This window comes from Passer montanus, unplaced genomic scaffold, assembly GCF_014805655.1.
Source record: "Passer montanus isolate IOZ18808 unplaced genomic scaffold, ASM1480565v1 scaffold7, whole genome shotgun sequence".
Lineage (NCBI taxonomy): Eukaryota > Metazoa > Chordata > Aves > Passeriformes > Passeridae > Passer > Passer montanus.
The window spans coordinates 14,949,423-14,967,412 of record NW_024372147.1 but is presented as its reverse complement, the minus strand read 5'-3'; the positions used below and the strand labels follow the sequence as shown (position 1 = coordinate 14,967,412).

Sequence of the window (17,990 nt, the reverse complement as noted above, 5' to 3'; positions counted from 1 at the left end):
GAACACTGGACAAGATTTATGGGCTGGGAAGAATTATGCATGATTCTGCCTATGCATTAAATACCTGACATCTGATACATTAAATAAATTAAATACAGTTCAATTGCAGTCAAATAATGATTCTCTAAAGCATTCTACCTACTGGCAGCCACATAAATACTAAACTTAGACCAAGAAATCAGATTAATGTTCTTAAAACAAAACCAAACAAACAAAAAAAAATCTAAAATAATTTCAAAATAGATATAAATAAAACCAAGAAATCAGATTAATGTTCTTAAAACAAAACCAAACAAACAAACAAAAAAAAATCTAAAAAAAATTTCAAAATAGATATAAATAAAATACCACTAATACTGCCTTTACAGAGTGACAGCAATCAAGCAAGACTTGATCCATGAAGAGGATGTTTAGGATGAATACTGCATCTGATCTGCTTTTGAACAGTTTCACCAGAAATCATTAACAGAAATCCAGTTTAGTTTTCAAAAGTGTGCTCATGACTACAGACTTTAAAAAAAATATTTTATGTCTTTGAGCAGCAAAAATTCTGTCCTGCAAGCCCACTTCTCTTAAAACTGGCTGTAAAACTGAAGAGCACGTACCAGTCCCGCATTTGAGCTGGGTTATTTCTGAATGTAAAACAAGCAAAATTTAACAAAGCACAAAACCAGGCTAGTTGTAGACTGTGTGAAAACAATGTAAAAAAAAATCACAGACACAATGCAATTTTCCTTAAAATGCTGTACAGCATTTGCCATTGGAAGTGAATGAAGACACACGAGCATAAAAATGATGTGATAGAGGAAACTATTGTATCCAATAAAATATCCAAAATCAAACCACACAATAAATTTAATTTGAGTTTGTCTGTTGAATAAAATAATACTGAACATTATTTTTAAAATTTTTTTTATGCTGCATCGGGAATTTATTTTCTACAGAGGTGTAAAGAAAAAGATACCACTAAAGACTTTCCTCACACTATATTCATATAGCAACATAACTGCTTTTGGAAGGTCACAGAGCCAGATAGCATGGTTTGGGTTAAAAGAGAAGTTTAAAAGTTATCTAGTCCAGCCCCCTAGCCATGCCCAGGGACATCTTTCATTAGATCAGTTTGCTCAAAGTCCATCCAAGATGCTTATAGAAATAAGATTGCAAGAAAATTATGAAAAAATGCAACTGGATTAGAAACAACACTTATTAAGGTCTGGTGCAGAAGTCCCAGACCACTGCCAAATCTGTAATGATACACTACAGCTTTTATTTAATTTTAAGATTCCATTTCATAAAGCCTAAGAACAGTAACCTCTACACTTAGAGAAAGGTGGAAGTTCCCATTTAGATATGGCACAGTATGAATATTTGGTTTTGAGTCCTGGAAGGCCCTGTGGAATCTCATACCATTAAAACATCTTCATGCATGTCATTTTGTTTCTCCATCAATGCAAGAATTTTAATGATTTTAGTGACTCTCATATTGAGAACTGTTAAAGCTGCAAACCATTCCTAATGTCTGACAAGATCCCAAACCCTTTGTTTATAAATAATATAAAAGCATTGTTTTCTACAGCAACTCATCAAATTCTGACAGCTCACATCATATGGAAATGTGATTTGGCAAAATTGACAGTACTTTCTTGTGGCAAATAAAGCTTTCCAAGGGTTGGTCTTAAACCAACAACCAGGGAAAAATGTGTCAGAGTCTCCATTGCTTCTTGTATGCTTAATGTCTTCCTCAGCCTGCTCTCCCTCTCGTATATAAACCACTGGGTACAGCAGGCAAGGGGGGTGTACATCTCCAGTGTTAGGCTGACAAAGGTTCAACACATACCCCCAAAAAACAGCTCAGGCATTACGGATTCCCACATCACAGTGTAAACCTGAGCCTAAGAAGTCAGTTTCTTGACTTCTGCAATAGTCCGAACTGGCGGGGTGCAGAAACCTCAAAGATAAGGGGGCTGATGTGTATGTCCAATACACAGCAATAGGCAGACAGCTGCGGAGCCAGCCAAGGACTGTCTGTAATGACATGCTGTGAGAAGGAACGGGATGTGGCTCAAGAGGTAGGCAACACTTTTCGGAGACAAATATCCTTCTTCTGGATCCTGGAGATAAGCACAGCACAATAGAGCTCGAGTGCAGGAAGGAGGTAGAGAAGTAGGCATGGACTGTAGGGGAGGGGTCAAGACAATCCAAGACTCCCAAAGCCCTCTTACCCATTTCAAGAAAGATCTAGAAAAATGGACTGTGCTATCTATACAAATGATAACTCTTTTGTATAGAAAGCAAGAAACTTAGCTCCTAGGTGTGATAAAACAATCTAAATAAACATACTCCTCAAAGGCTGGGCTGTACATGAGCCCCAGGACTCTGGACCCTAGCTGGATTGACATTCAAGCCAGGACTGGTGATCTCCCTTTCTTTCTCTCTCCTCCTCTTTAGTACATCTCCCTCTCTCTCTCCTCCCTTTCAACCCACCTCTTTGCCAAAAACCCACTGCTGTGTGCTTACAGGAGGACATCAGGAACTACCTTATTAACAATTTCCATGCCACGTTGAAATTTATTGCTAAAATTTTGTAAGCTTTTGTGGGCTTTCTGACTTTTGCCATTCATTTTGACCATGAACATCTATGAACATCTTGGGTGATCTCTTCCCCTTCAGGGTGGGATGTCACATGGGGTCTTCACAGTCACTTAGTGGACTGCAACATCCCAAGCCAGAAAGAGACCAAATCCCCTTTCTAATAACATGTTACATTATTTTAAAATCCTGTACAAGAGTATAAACCTAAGTAACAAATTCTGGAGAAAGATGCTGCAAGTACAAGCAATAGCACAATATGTTACCTGCAGTATCTTCAGTCTGTAAACCCTTATTAATTACCCGCATTAAATGCCATATGTTTTCCTGGAGATGCTCCAGTTAGCCTGTGGTTAAATGTGAGATGACTAAATAAATACTCATTGGGGTTTTAAATGGTAACAAATTATTTCAGGCTTCATAGAATCAGAGAGTTATGTATGTTGGAAAAGACCTTCAAGATCATTGAGTGCAATGGCAGTATGATCCCATTGTACCTCTTTACTCCCACTCTGCTCCCTTGCCCCCTCAATTTCAAACATGAAGAAATGACAACATCAAACTAACTTTGTAACATGAGAAGTTTAAAGCCTTGCTGAATGTGGGGGAGAGCAATATTAATTACACATTGACTGTGCTAGTAACTTATTTCCACTGGAAAGGCCCACATAGTTTAAAAAGTGACAAAATCATTGCTAATGTGCAAATCACACACTGCATTCCTACAGCTTCACTAACTGCCTCTGGCCTGCCTTGCTGGCTGCAAGTGCTCTAGATCTTACAGAGACCATCAGCAGACCTTTCCCTCCAGGTTAACATGGCAGCAGGTAACAGCTCAGTGTACTGGGCACCAGCAATAATATGCAGCAAGGCTGCACTTGCCTCAAAGATGAAGAATATCAACAAAATCCATTTTCAAATAAAATGTCTCAAAAATCTCCCCTGGGCATTCAAAAATGTTATTCACAGTGCAGATGCAAAAATTCAGCATAGTTTGTGAAAAGACTGGACTGCCAGAGCAAAGTGGCAAAAAAAAGCTGTTCCCAGAAGGGTTTAGGTTCTGTAAAGTATTGGAAATGGATTTCAAGATGCTTACTAAAGTAAGAATGACCTGAATAGAACAAAGGAGAACTACCTTTGCTACTGAAACAACCTAGCAAGCACAGCTCAACAAGCTAATCCTTCTGCCAGAACTGAACACCCTCTGGCTCTACACTGTGATCACTGAAAAAGAATAAAGACATGCTTCCTTTAGAAGACCATCTGCCTGACAAACAGTCAAGAGAAATGTACGTGTTATTTAAATGTCATGCTGGAAAGAATAATCTCCAAACATGCGCAAAATAAAAGACCTGGATCAAAGACTAATTAGGCACAAGTTCTCTACATCTTCTCTAATATTGTAGAGTAATACAGCAAGGCCTGTGTATTTTGCCAGCCACAAAGCTTATACAAATACTATAACTTTAAAGAAACACATTATCATCATAGCAGCAATTAAAAACATGTTTCATGTTGGTGAAAGAAAATGTATAGCCTTGAATGGCCTGTGTTGGAAAATAGCAAGAATACAACACTGACTTTTTTCACAAAAATCAAAACTCAACTTTTGTTTCATGGGAGAACACACAGCAAAAGAGCAGTTAAATACATCAACATGACCAAGCCAAGAGCCAGGAAAGAAATTACAAATTCCCTTCTCTAGATTCAATGAACAGTTTCAGACAGCTCATCACATTTACCCCCAGCAATCTGAGCAAGGTTAATGTATAATTGAAAGTCAGTGAAAAATACAGACAGCTAAGTGCATGGGTCATGCAGGACTGCAGATATACTGCTCTAAACACAGGTCACCTGAATTTTTAGAAAGAAATTCCTAGCATGTGTCCAACTGAAATGACATGCACATCTACAGATATGAACCATACAATCAGTTTCAGGGAGAGAACTGCACCCTTAATTGAAGTTTCTTAGGCCTTCATTCAGACAGCACAACTTCTCCTGACAGCCAAATTAAGCAAGTACTCGAGAATAAGCCTACATGGAGGGTAAATTATGTAAGCTTTGGAGTGCTGTTGTCACGGATGAACTGTCTCAAATCTGCAAAGTGGAAACTAAAGTACTGTGTTACCTATATACTAAACAGGGGGATCAGGCATATAGATGCTGGAAAATAATGCCAATAGGTTCAAGATGTAGTCCTAAAGTAGGCACTAAGCATAAAATCCCTTGTCAATCTGACTTCGGTCTTGCTCACCTAAATGTGGGCTGTAAGAAAGCATCTGTTTTCAATTTGGGATTCATGGTCCTGACTCCCTCCCTGAAGAAGGCACCTTACCTACTACACAAATGAATATGCAAACAGAAACAAGTTGATGTCTCATTTTATAGAACAGTATTAAAAAAAAATATTATATGGGATGTTTGGTTTCACTTCACACCTCTGCACAAGTGGACTCAGTGTGTAACTCCCACCTCCCAGTGCAGTAGGACAGACTTATCAGAGACAGATATTCTCAGCATCCTTGAAGGTTTTTAAAGCTCACAAAAAGGCTGAGAGAGTCACTGTCTCTGAGTAGGTAGGACTGTGCAGAGTAAAGACTATGCCTGGTGACAATTTCACATAAAATCACAAAATAAACACCTTTTGTGTCTTGTAACAAGGAGAAAGTCCTAGATCCTCTCCCTAGTCCAATCACTAAGACAGAGTCATGTTCACATTCTCTGTATAGCCTAATTACCCTTTAAATATTCCATGCCCAGTAGCTTCAGCAGGAGGGGCCAATCTGCAATGCATGTCCCAAAGGAGAGAAGTCTGCACTTGGCTCCTGACAGACTCCAGGAGTTCAGGGGAAGGGCAGGGGTTGCACATGCAGTCTGAAAGGTTCCTGAGCAGCAATGAAACTCTGAGCCTTGAAATGTGAAAGCACTGATGGGAAGTGGTGTGTGATAACTTTGACTTTCCATTCCAAAGAGTGGGACAGTCTGCACAGCTCCCTGGCCTCCCAAGAGGAGCAACCCTAGGTCAGGATACCAACAGCCTGATGTTCCAGAGGGGAAGGGTGGCAGTTGAAATTTCATGGTCCAGAACAGCTGGAGCACCAGCATAGATACATGATTCCATGATTTGTGGAGTGGCTGGAAGAGCCCTGCACTCTTTCCTGCCAGCCATTGCAAGTCTCTTGTTCACTGAGACCTGAATCCCTGCAGGAATGAAATGCAGCCATGAGCTAGGTGCCCCACACCTGCATGCCAGGATCAACTGGTCATGTTCAAACACTTGCAGAAAAAGACACAGATCATGAGCTTAGATCATGAGCCTCCTCTCCCCTTGCAAAGGCACTTCTCCCACCACATCAACACACAGGATTTCAATCCTCCAAGCACAAACGAACCCTTGAACTTTACCACTGAAATATGCACAGGCACCCAAAAGCACCTTCTTTCTCCAACAACCCCACATATAAGGTCAGCTGTGTGTACAAGCTGCATGTGTTGGTATACTATTAACAGGGATGGAAAATAAGGTGCAATACTGTAACATACAAACACCACATCTGTATCCAGTGCTTTACAACTGGATGAGTATTTTAAAAAGATCTGTCTAAACAAAGGTGAATGAAAGATAAGTGCACACCTACAGCATTTACAGATAAAATGAGTCCTTCTTTGAGATGGAGTAAACACATACTCCAACTGTGCAACTTGAAACTCATTTAATCTCTGCAAATTGCATGTGCATTCATACACACTGCAGAAACTCCTATGCAGTTGGGAAATACTGGATTTCCTCATGAAGAGAAGGAAAAAGTTGAGGAAGTGCCTCGCACATTAAAACATGCATTCTGTACACATTTTCCTCTCTAAACTAGGTCAAAGTCTCAGTCTGTGTAAAAATTAGTCTCTTGGCTTACTGTATTTAATGACACTGATGCATCTTACTTCCCAGATTTGGGGTTTTTTCCCTTTCTGAAACACAAAAAAACTCCCAATTCTATGAAAGGAAAAAAAGCAGAAATCTTTTTTTTTCCCATTATTTTCTTCATTCTTTTCCTTTTATATGTAGTAAAAATCTTTATTTCCTCATTAAAACTTCCAGTCATAATTTTTCCTTACTTAAACTTACCCGTCAGTGTCTTTGAGCTTCCTTGAAATCCCCCTTTCTCATACTGACAGCATTTATAATCCCTACCTCCCAAAGATTTCTCCACAAAGAAGGATAATGTCTAACTGTGCAAAGACAGTAACTGACCTACTTAATTTTCCTCTTCATTCTGGCATGCTTTTTCTCATAATTAAAAAAAAAAACCAACAAAAAAAAAACCAAAAAAAAACCTGTTAGCTGTTGAGGCATAATTGAATTACCAATTTTTCCCTAAATGAAAATAACTGCAACCAGCAGAACTTTTTCAGCTGCTGCCATCCCATGCAACTCCAGGGTGTCTGAATTGTTCAGCTGGAGCTACCCATACATCAAGAAGGGGAAAAAAAGCTTTAAGAGAGTAAAGAAATAAAAACAATTGTAAAGAACAGTACATAATCTGGAGAAAAAATATTTTCTTTTTACTTAAAAATTCCAACTCCATTATCTGAAAAGGCATTAAAAACAGTGAGATGCACATTTGATAGAAAAAAAGCCACCTCACTCAAGCTGTTTATAGAGCCACCTTCACAGAAGCAGAAAATGAAAAGGAGGCAGAGCTGTAAAGCAAGAGTCATTTAAAATAAGATAGCTTTTTCTACCTGGTTTGGATGCCCTTCTTCGAATCCTCATTTTAGGTAAGGAAGGCCAAGAGTAATTAAAAGGTGAATCAGAGTCTGAGTCCATTTTTGTGCTAAATAAACAGAGAGCAGATTCCCAAAGCTGCACTTTGTTGTTCTCAATAGCAAGTCAAGCCTAAGAGTAATGCGGAATAAACGAATGGACAAAGAAGGATCAAATTGCCCACTAAACACAGGGGAGGGAGAAGCTGTAAATGTTTGCTCTCTTCAGGCGTCCAGGCATGTAGACAGATTGGGCTGCAAATATTAAAGCAGAAACAAGAAGGTTGAAGTATGAGAGCTTCGGGCTGAGCTGCTGCATCGTGGTCCAGAGCTATTTGAAAGGTCACTGTGTGCCAATGAATCATTAACTCACCTTTTCATTTTGATGCAAATGAAAACAATAGGAGCCGGGTAAGGAATGAGAAAATACTTCTCAAAAGCAAATAAACTATTGCAAAGCTTTGTTTCCATGTTAAAAGTGGGGGTTAGAAGATCTCAAATTAAGAGATGGAACAAAATGCTGGAACTAAGGAAGCCAAAGATGAACAGCAAGCTATGAGGACTAATCAATCTGCTGAGCTCTATATCACTCCAGAGCAATACCCCTCCTCTCAGCGTTTATAATTTTGGCAAACCTTGGGATGTTGCAGCTGGAAAAGCAGTGATAACTCACTCAAAATCTGTCACTCCCATCTTTCTAGCTCAAATGAGCTTAAAACTTAAGTGTCATGAAGAAAGATTACACTGCCATTAGAGGAGCATTTTTTCCAATAATATTTAGTCTGCACAGTAATTTCTCCTTCACACAGTCACCAAGTTAGACAGTGAATCATCAGGACTTTGTAGAGCTGGCACCTTTACAGCTCTGGTCTAACCTCACTGCAATGCACAATACAGCTAGTGACTAATTTACAACAAATCTTCCATTCTTATACAGTCTCCCTGAACAACTCATAGGCAATTAGTATTCAGTAGGAACTCATTATCCCTTCCCCCAACATCTTTACCCTACACAAACTACATTTTTTTTTCAAACAGGCTTACATGTGGCTACACAAGAGCTAATACAAAAATAACATGTCCACTGTTTCTTAACCAACTCCAGCAAACATTTCTTTTAGTTACCCCACAATGTATGTGGTTTTGTATTCCACATAAAGAAGGAGAGGGAATGTGGATCAGCTTAAATGTCAGGTTTTGGAAGATGATGACATTTGAGCTTGTTAACATTCCTTACTTCACTTCAATTATTTTTCAGGCTACTAGGGTCTGCAGCACTACTTCTGTATTATGTTTCAAGTGATTCTTTGATCCACATTTCAGTCAGAGATAACAATGTATTTGTTGAAGAAAATAATGCAATTCAAATCCAAATTTAATTCAAAACCCATTAGAAAAATATCCATCATATTTTCAGGGATAAAATAATTATACAAGCCCTTCATAAAGTGGACAAATTACATAAAACACAGTTGAAACACATCATTGTTCTGCCCTTCCCTTAACTGAAGTTCTGCCAGCTTTGTTAGGCCTGAAAAGAATAATTCACCCCAGACACTGGAAGCCTTAGACTTTCACTTTAAATATTAGACACTCTCAGAGACTTTGTTTGATTTATATGTATAATTAACAGCCCCAGGGAATTACAACAGACAATGGAAAATACAGGGAGGATATAAATCCATGCTTTAAGCATCCACTTCAAAATATCTCCACTCTCTGGAATGTCAGGTTCAAATTGCACTGATAAATCCCCTGGGTGTACAGGAACGCAGGCACTGACGCAGTCCTTCCCACCTGCACACCACCCAGGGCACTCGCCTGCCTCCCACCATGACCACGGTTTGAGAAATGGATAGGACAGACCTATCAAGGAAAGCCTTCCCAACTGCTCCAACAGAGATGATTTCCCCTCTACACAGTAAGTGTCCCTACCTAAGTGTCCTGTCTGGGTCATTGGATATATTTAACACCAACCAGAATAAAATTTTTCTTTTCAGACAAGCACAAATGGCAGTGTTCCATGGACAAAGGGCAGTTTAAATGTAGAGAGCTGTTGTAGAATTTCTCACCTTTCAATTTCATCAATTATTCTTTTGTTCTCTTTTATGAGAAATGGTAAAATTTGCTTACTTCTGTGATACCTCCATTTGCAAATATTTTCTGTAAATCTGGCTTTTTTTCACTTACAGATTCAGCTAAAAGAACTCACTCTCATTGGTCTTTCTGGATTTATGTTTAGTTTTGGGAGGGGTGACTAGAGCTGAGCAAAGCACTCACCATGAGGAAATGCAGCCAATGTATTTAATGGCATTAAAATATTTTACATGCCGAGACATTTACTTTCCTGAATGACCTCTGTACACTGCATAAATGTTTGCACTGATTGCTCAGCTATTGCCTGTCCTCCCTTCCTTAAACAAGACATGTTCATTTAACATTCTAACGCAAACGAGTAATTAAGATTGCTAAATAATTTTTCAACAGCAGACCTATTACATAATTGTCAGAGAATCCAACAACTAAATTTCTGCCTGATCATGCACTCCTGCTGTTTATCATCTCCTTTTTGTCCAAGTTCTTAGGCTTTTCACCTGCACACTGCAACCTCCCCTGAATAGGATCTTGCACAGGAATTTGTCAATGCCAGTCTGAAAGTGCAGATAAATTCTCAACCTTAACCCCTACTTTTCAAGGGTTAATAGAATATCACTCACATTACTTGCTGTGTTTGGGCCTTGTGAAAGGCGTCTTTTTTCTTATTTGTAAAAGTCTTTTATGCAGCCATGAAAGATGTCATGCTGTTCTTTGCCACAAAGAAGGGCTTTGCCCTGCAGTCTTTGACTAAAAATATTTTGTTTCTTGCACTTTGTAGGGTGATCCAACCCACTTTTCACCTGCTACTCCTTCCTTCCAAAGTAGTGGCATTTGTAGGCAGCTACTGCAGGGATCTGACCACTTATGAGATAAAAGGTGCTTTTAGCTGGAAAATATTAACCTCTCTTTCTACTGACAAAATGTTTTTCATTATACACCAAGGTACAGATGGGAAGATAAAGAACAACTATGGGGGTTTATGTGTATTATCTAAGGCTAACACTTTTGATAAATAATGTAATGCCTGAAATTCTTTCAACCAATGCTTACCTAAATACATTCATAAAATCTAAATGTTTTTCAGAGATAGTACTGTGTATTGTCTCTTGTCAGACCATTCCTGTGGTTCATGGCAAGACGGAAGGAAGCAAAGGAATGTCACCACATCCGCAGATTCCATGTAAGAGCACTGTTGCATTTCCGCACGCGCAGTGAACAGCACTATGGTACTAAGTGGGTGGGCTGCCTGTCCCCAACCACTGCTAAACCACAGCTGGCAGTTCTCTCTCTCAGGCAGAGCAGAAGGGGACAACCCTGAGCCACCACCCCCTCCCCAGATGTAGAAGGGACATATACAGGATGGGAAATGTGGTTAACGACCGCAAAAAACAGAGCTGGAGAGGTCACTTTTGGACACAGGTAGAATGAGAGCCACCTGAACAAAAGCTCTGCCAAAAACACCCTGTTCACTTTGCTCTGGGGAGAGTCTCCCCTGGTATCAGCAATGAAATTTATTTCCCCCAGCTTGATTCTGTCCCAGGCCCAGCAGAGCCTGCAATCCTTTCCCAAAGTACATCAAAGCATCTGACAAGAAAAAATGGAGTAGAAAGGGTTACATGATCTTCACCACTGGTCTCTGTGATCCACAGGCACACATTGCTTCCCTACCTTCTTCACTCCATTGTTCTTACTAATTAGAGCGTATCTTCCCACAGAGAGGATCAGACAATGTACCTACACAAAGTATCTGCTTTACCCTACATTAGACTTAAAAAGACTCAGCAAATACGAATTAAAGGCAACTAAAAGGAACACTCTACCAACCAGCTGCCAGGCACCAAGCAACCTCCAACTGTAACACTCTGTTTGCCCACGACAATGATGCAATGGCTATGCAGACTGTGGCTATCAACATCCTTATAGGTCCTGAAAATAGCTTGTCACAGACATAGTTTTACCATTTCTCTTTGCTCTAGTAAAGACCAGGTTCTTTCTTACAGAAGTCTATGCAGGAATAGTTAGAAAACCTTTGCCACATCACTATTCCCTCCCTCTCCTTTTCCCATATCATTGATGAACCAACCACTAAAGAACAAAGGACTAAGTCCAGATCCTTGAGATCTTAGTTGATAACCTCCTTCACCTGTTCTTATGATCCTTCTTATTGCTAAGTTTCTGATGGGAGATTCAGGCATTTTGTTTAAGGAACTGGCCCATTATTTTCTTATTTTGCAAGCAAAAGTCTCCCACAAGTAACACAGCAGTTTGGGATTTAAACTGTTCAGCAGTGGATTTCAAATGGTCCAAGCAGGCAGTCCCTGTCCATCATCAGTACCCAATGTTATGGCAGTATTTGGTGGATCCCATCTCCCCCTCCCTCTCCAGCACCCTGTGGCAACCTACCCACACTGTACCATCCAGAGAGGATCAGAGATGGGAAGGGCAGGGGAAGGAAGAGCACACAGTTTCTTGCACTGCATGCATTCCTTGCAAACAGAATTACAGAACCCCAGGATGGGAGGGACCACAATGGTCACCTGGTCCAATCTCCCTGCTCAGTCAGAGTCATTCCAGAGCACACGGCACAGGATTGAGCACAGATGGTTCTTGAGTATCTGCAGTGAGGGAGACTACACCGGGCAATCTGAGTTCCACTGAGTTCCAGTGCATGGTCACCCACACAGTAAAGAAGTCCTTCCTCAAATTCAGGTAGAACTTCCTCTGCATCTGTTTCTGCCCACTGCCTCTTGTCCTCTTGCCTGTCCCTCTGAGAAGAGCCTGGCCCATCCTCTTGACACCCACCCTTTCATAATTTATACACATTAATGAGGTCTATGCTTGTTTTCCATGCTTTCAACCCTGATAAAGCCACAGGGTAGAGGGTTATAACCATTCAGCATCACAGACTCTCTTCCTCCCACTACAAGTTTAAAGCAGCAGAATCTGCACTCCCAGAAAAGCACAGTCCTGGGTGACTCAAAGCCAGCCACATTCTGACAGGAGATTAAATGGCCCTGACCGTCAGCCCACCAACCTCCTGTTCACATGTCCCCCTCCTTCTCTGTTCTTCACTCTTCCATTCAAACAGCTGATGAAAAAACCTATTCACGTTTGGGACCTCTCTTACTGCAACAAGCAGATCTTCTGTAGCTCTTGTGTAGACAGATAACAGAAATAATAATGAAAAATATAAGATAATAATACAGTACTAGAAATTTGGGTCAATTCTTCATTTACTTATTTGTGCAGTTTTTGGACACTAGCCTGGAAAAGAACACAGAACAGCTGCTGCCTTCACAGACACTCTGATGAGAGCAGCAGAGCACCCTATCCATCTCCAAAAGCACAGTTCTAAGACACACAAAGTTTACTGAAACACTCTGAAATCATAGGTAGGCTGCAGGAAAAGCAGAGACAATTTGTGCACACTGACTTCTGGATTGCTTTAAGCCGGACTGCCAGTCCAAGAGTTTTTATCCTTAATTGCATTTACTTCCAAATGGATCTGTCTTTTTATCATTCCCAGACAAGGCATATGGAATCACTGTGTTGCAGCAAACCATCCAGACTGAGAGAAGACCATGCTGTCTAAATTTCTATTGACTTCCTTACTATTCCCTAGCAGACACATTTCTAATTGTAATGTGAATTACTAAATTAATTGTTGAGGATATTTTTTTAACGCTTTCTTTGAAAGTAGGGTGACAACTACCCTTAGAACACCTATAATAAGAATTAGACTGTTATAAGTGATAAAAATATTATGTTTGTGATATTCAATGAATGATGCATTCTCCTACAAAGAGGTTTTAGCCATAGGTACCTCTTTTGAAAAGCAGCTGTTTGTAAGTGGTGGTACTTCAGGCTTGTTTCTTTGGTAAACTAAAAAGCAATGTACCTCCACAAATTTAAAAGAAACAGCTTTGCAAAAACTGTACTAGTACTCCAAGATCATTGGAAAACACTGACCAGACTGGGATAGAGAAGGGCTCAATATTTTTACAAAACTTAAGGAAAGAACATGACCTGTGCCTAATACTGAGTCAACATAGCTCCAAAGAGCCCATGGGCACACACACTGCATCATCTTGGGTTTTGTCTCAAACTCTTTGTGTTGCGCAGTTCACTCACATGCTGTTAGAATTTCACAGCATTCCTCCAGCCCAGACCTTTCTGATGTCTGGTTCATGGCTGATGGCAGATATTTCCTTTTTTATCCTTTTTGTAAAACACCAAGATCACTCTAAGGTAGCAAGCAAGCTCGGTTTGGGATAAGAAGCTCATTAATACTAGTTTCATGTGGCAGTGGTCAGTATGCCCTGATTCTTGAAACAACCAGTAAGCAAAGCACATATAGAGATAATTTGCCTAAATGATCTCCTTGTTCAGTATCTATTCAGATCAAAAGACTAGCTGGGAAACACAGAACAAATGTGGGCGGAAAGCTCGTCACTTCTGTTCAGTATCATGATGAAAAGCTCCCTGATGAAAATAAGAGATTATTTGCAAAAAAAAGCATGAGGACTAAGGGATTAGTCTTCCTTGTTTCAGCTCCGTGGAGGCCTGTGAGAGTAGGAACAGGGAGCGTGCATGTGAAAGCAAACCAAAGTCTGACTTGGACTTCACTTACTACTGAAGCTGTGCCAATGATTGGTTATTGAGTCTACACTCACACTGGCAGACTGTGGTGCTAAAACATTCACCAAAGACCCACCTCACTAAAAATCCCATTTTTTATGTTTCAGGGAAGACTTCAAGAGAAGGCTGTCTCTTGAGGAGGAAGAAAGGTGAGAAAGTTTTTCTTGTGCGCACTCTCAAGACTACAACTGTTCACTTCACAATATATTTCTGGGTTATAATTCACTTTTACAGAATAACATGACATTAGATACATCCCAGATTGCTCATTTATTTTAGCATGAAATGAAATTGGGCAGAAGGTAGGTCGAAAAAAAGGTAATTTAAACACCAATTTTTAAAAAGTGCCTTTGTGGAGGGTTATTTTGTTGAGCAAATTTGTTTGGGATTTTAGGCAGAGGAATAGAACAACTTCTGGGAAGCCAGAAACCATATGCTTGTAGCTTGTTGATTTTTCTTTCTTTCTTCCTTTCTTCCTTTTGACGTTAACTTGAATTATAATGCCTCAGAAAATCAAGAGTGGAGGAAACTCCAAGCAACAAGCTTGTTTCAATGCTTAATGCTGCTTCTTCCAGATTTCTCCCTAGCTTTTTAATTAAACTCAGTTCAGGCTGTGAGCCTGAACTGTGGAACATTTTCCCAGGAAACTGTGACTTCCTGTATCTTCTGCAGCTCTTAATTATTCTACAGTTTTCAATATTGCATTGTTTATAGACACTCCAAACAAATGTGAATCTTTTTCTCTACAGAAATAAGTTGCTGTCATGCTTAAAAGTTGTTTATAAGTTGATGCTGGCAGCACTGTGACAGACCAACCCCAAGGTACGTCTCTAGTGCAAGGAGCCGTGCAAAGATTTTGCAAAGTGGAAGAAGCAGCACAAAGAGGTCAAAGTTGCAGCCCAAAATCCCAGAGTGCAATTGTCACTATAATTAGCTGCAGTGATAACTGTGCAATTTTCTTCAGTTGTTGTTTCTCTCCGCAACTTTCAAATCATCTACCTTTTGACTAAAAAATAGGGGGTTTAAATCTTCCTTTACCACAAAGTGGACTTCTTTGGCATAACTAGTCTGAGTATTTGCATATCTCAAATCATCCAAGTATTGTAGTGCCTCTTTATCTCCTTGCTCTCTACAGTCCTCTTTCTTTCAGGAAAAAATAAGCTGCAGAGAGAAGTGCAAAATGTAAGTGGTATGCCCAAAGTCTTGTTAGAATCTGTTAAGGAGAGAAACTGAAGCAGAAGTCTGCAGGTCCTGGACTAGAAATGCTATTCTGGATCACTCCGCCTCTCTCAAAGCATACATAAAGCAAAGACAGGATGGAAAGCTGCCAGAATTCTATAAAAATGACCGCAAACAGAAAAGATCTGCACAGCCTGAATCAGAGGACTCCTGTAACTGTCTCAAATAGGCAGCACTTAACACACTAACTTTCACTCTTACCTATCAGTAACCATAAAATTATTTCCTGTAGTTCCAATGTCAAAACATTCACTCTTGACTCCAAACACTTCCAAATGCGAAGATTCTGCTCTGAAAATCACAGAAAAAAAAAAAAAAACCACACAACACAAAAAAGGAGGAAAATATATGACCGCAGTAAGTACAAAATATACAAAATATAATAATTTTACAGACATAACAAAAACTGCACAAAGGTAGAACTCCAGACTGCAGGACCATGCTCTTTTCTATCTTGAAAGAAAAAAATAATTAACACTTTGAAGTCTTACCCACCATGGTGAGGAAATCTAATCAATAAAAAGAACAAAACAGCAACATTGAAATCAGATTTTTCTGCATATTTCAGCACTGCAATAGAGAAAAGGAGATCATTATGGCAATTATGTTTTGTTCCTTAAACTGATCTGTGGTTAAATGGGGATTTCTGTGGAACCATGAAAATCAAAGGGCAGACTCTACTAAAAATATTTTGTAGTTGCCTGGTCACACAGTGAACTGTCAAAAATGTGGCATCAGTAATTTTATCTCTGGCAAAACATGGCTTCCAGGAGTTTTTCATCACTGGCAGAGCAAACAGAATAGAAGAGACAGACACCACTAGGTTGCTGGCAATGTAATGTGGAGATTATGGAAATTATTTTGAAAAATTATCATCATCATCCCTTCCTGAAGTTTAGGGGGATGGGGGGGAAAAGCTGTGTTTCCTTCGAAGCAAAACTGGGTGTTTGGGTCACTTTTCTTAATGAAAAGAGAAACTTTTGCAACTTTATAAATGGCCCTGTGAACATTTTCTTTCCCAACCAGCTATGAAGAACAGGAAGGAATTAAAAATGTTTAAAATCCCACTCACAGTGTGCCCTGCTCACAGTGTTACATGCCCAGCAGTAACAGCATACAGCTGTCACCTCCTAGACTTTTCCCAAAATGTACAGGGCTGCTGATTCTGGGGATGACAATGCCTGGCAATGAAACACATGCATAATGCTGAAAGGGGGGAAAATCCTTTTTTTGTTGCTTTCCATTTATTTCTTTCTTATTCTTCTCAACAGATATTGGTTTTCTCTCAGTATTTCCAGCATGTTTACCTCAAATGATAAAAAGGAAGAAAGTCCATGGGGGAGTGAGGATTGGTTGGTTGGTTTTGGGTTTTGTTTAGCAGTTTTTTCTCTTGTAGACATAAAACAGATCTCTAACAATTTCAAAAGGACACAGAAAAAAGGAAAAGAACACCAGCAGGAGCAACTAGCACTGGAGTGTCTCCCTACAGCTTCCTTTTAAGCATGGTCTAGCATCCTGTTGTGCCCTACTCCTATTCCTTCCATTCTTAAACAGTGCAAACCCAAAACTCATCATCTTCTTGGCTTCTTATTGACCCATCACACACCCAGGACTGATATCCTTGGGGCTCTTCAGAGATGCTGGAGGATGAGAAACATTTTGCACAAAAAATAATTAAACTCTCAAAACCAAACTACAAGACTCGGTACTAGACCTGGTGCCTAAGGCAGCCAGGTCCCAATCCAAAGATGAAGAAAACAGGGATCAAGGAGAGTTGGTGCCCTTTTAGCATCCTACCAAATGTTGAATGCACTTCTGCAAAGTCATTTCCCAGACTTTGTGGAGAAAGAGCCATAATGATCAACATGCTTGAAAGGGATGTCTGAGAGAGAGCAGGAACAGGAGACCCCTTCCAGTACCACTGCTACTTCCAAGGTCACTTCCAATGAAAACCATTCCATGACAACATTTATTTTTTGTGGAGATTCTAAAGCAAGAACCACACAGGAAAAGAAGTGATAAACAGAAGTGGGGGACTTTGTACCCCCATTCAAAGAGCACTCACATTCTCACTCTTACAAGTACTCTTTGATTTGCACATCCAGCTACTAGTGAGATTCCGGAGTTTGCTTGTTTCTATTCATTCTTTTTCATTCAATTCTCTTTAGCTGTTTCCCTCTCCCCCACTGACACTATTTGAATTTCTCTTCTTATCCCCCACTGTGTGCTTTTCCTGCCAAAACCACTGCCATTTAACAGCACTGCCAAGCAAACTTTTTTTTTTGTTTTCAGAATAGTTTGAAACAATTCAGGCTAAGAAAACTATGATATTTAGCAATATGGTTAAATGAGTCAGGTTAGAACATATGCTGATTTTTACATTTAAATAAACCAGTAAACACAGCTTCGGTAAACTTAAAAATTTCTGTCTGTCACTAATTTCCATCCTTCTTCATGCCTTTCCACTTCACTTTTTATTGCACACCCAACAGCCCACTCATTCCCTAGCCTGCAATTCAGCCACATCAGATCTCACACACGTTGGTCACTGGAAGCCTTTCAGGCCCTGCTGAGGTCAATGGCACAATCCTATTGGATGTCTATGTGATGAGTTCTTTGGCCAGCTTGAGAGCACACCCCAGAGATGGGCAAGGACAGCCTAC

At 39.9% G+C, this 17,990-nt stretch overlaps 1 protein-coding gene across 6 annotated transcripts in view; it reads right to left on the bottom strand.

The window, feature by feature from the left end:
• ARHGEF28 (Rho guanine nucleotide exchange factor 28) overlaps positions 1 to 17,990 on the bottom strand; it is an 86,590-nt gene that overhangs the window by 56,341 nt on the left and 12,259 nt on the right. For 2 of the 6 annotated variants that reach the window (XM_039729870.1, XM_039729873.1), the window contains exon 5: positions 15,529 to 15,613. The exons of 2 other annotated variants lie outside the window; for them this stretch is intronic. In XM_039729870.1, the coding sequence (XP_039585804.1) occupies positions 15,529 to 15,613 (85 nt within the window). Of the gene's footprint in view, positions 1 to 7,332; positions 7,645 to 15,528; positions 15,619 to 17,990 lie in introns of those variants that run through there. 2 more of the 6 variants (XM_039729875.1, XM_039729874.1) reach the window with 2 other exon arrangements.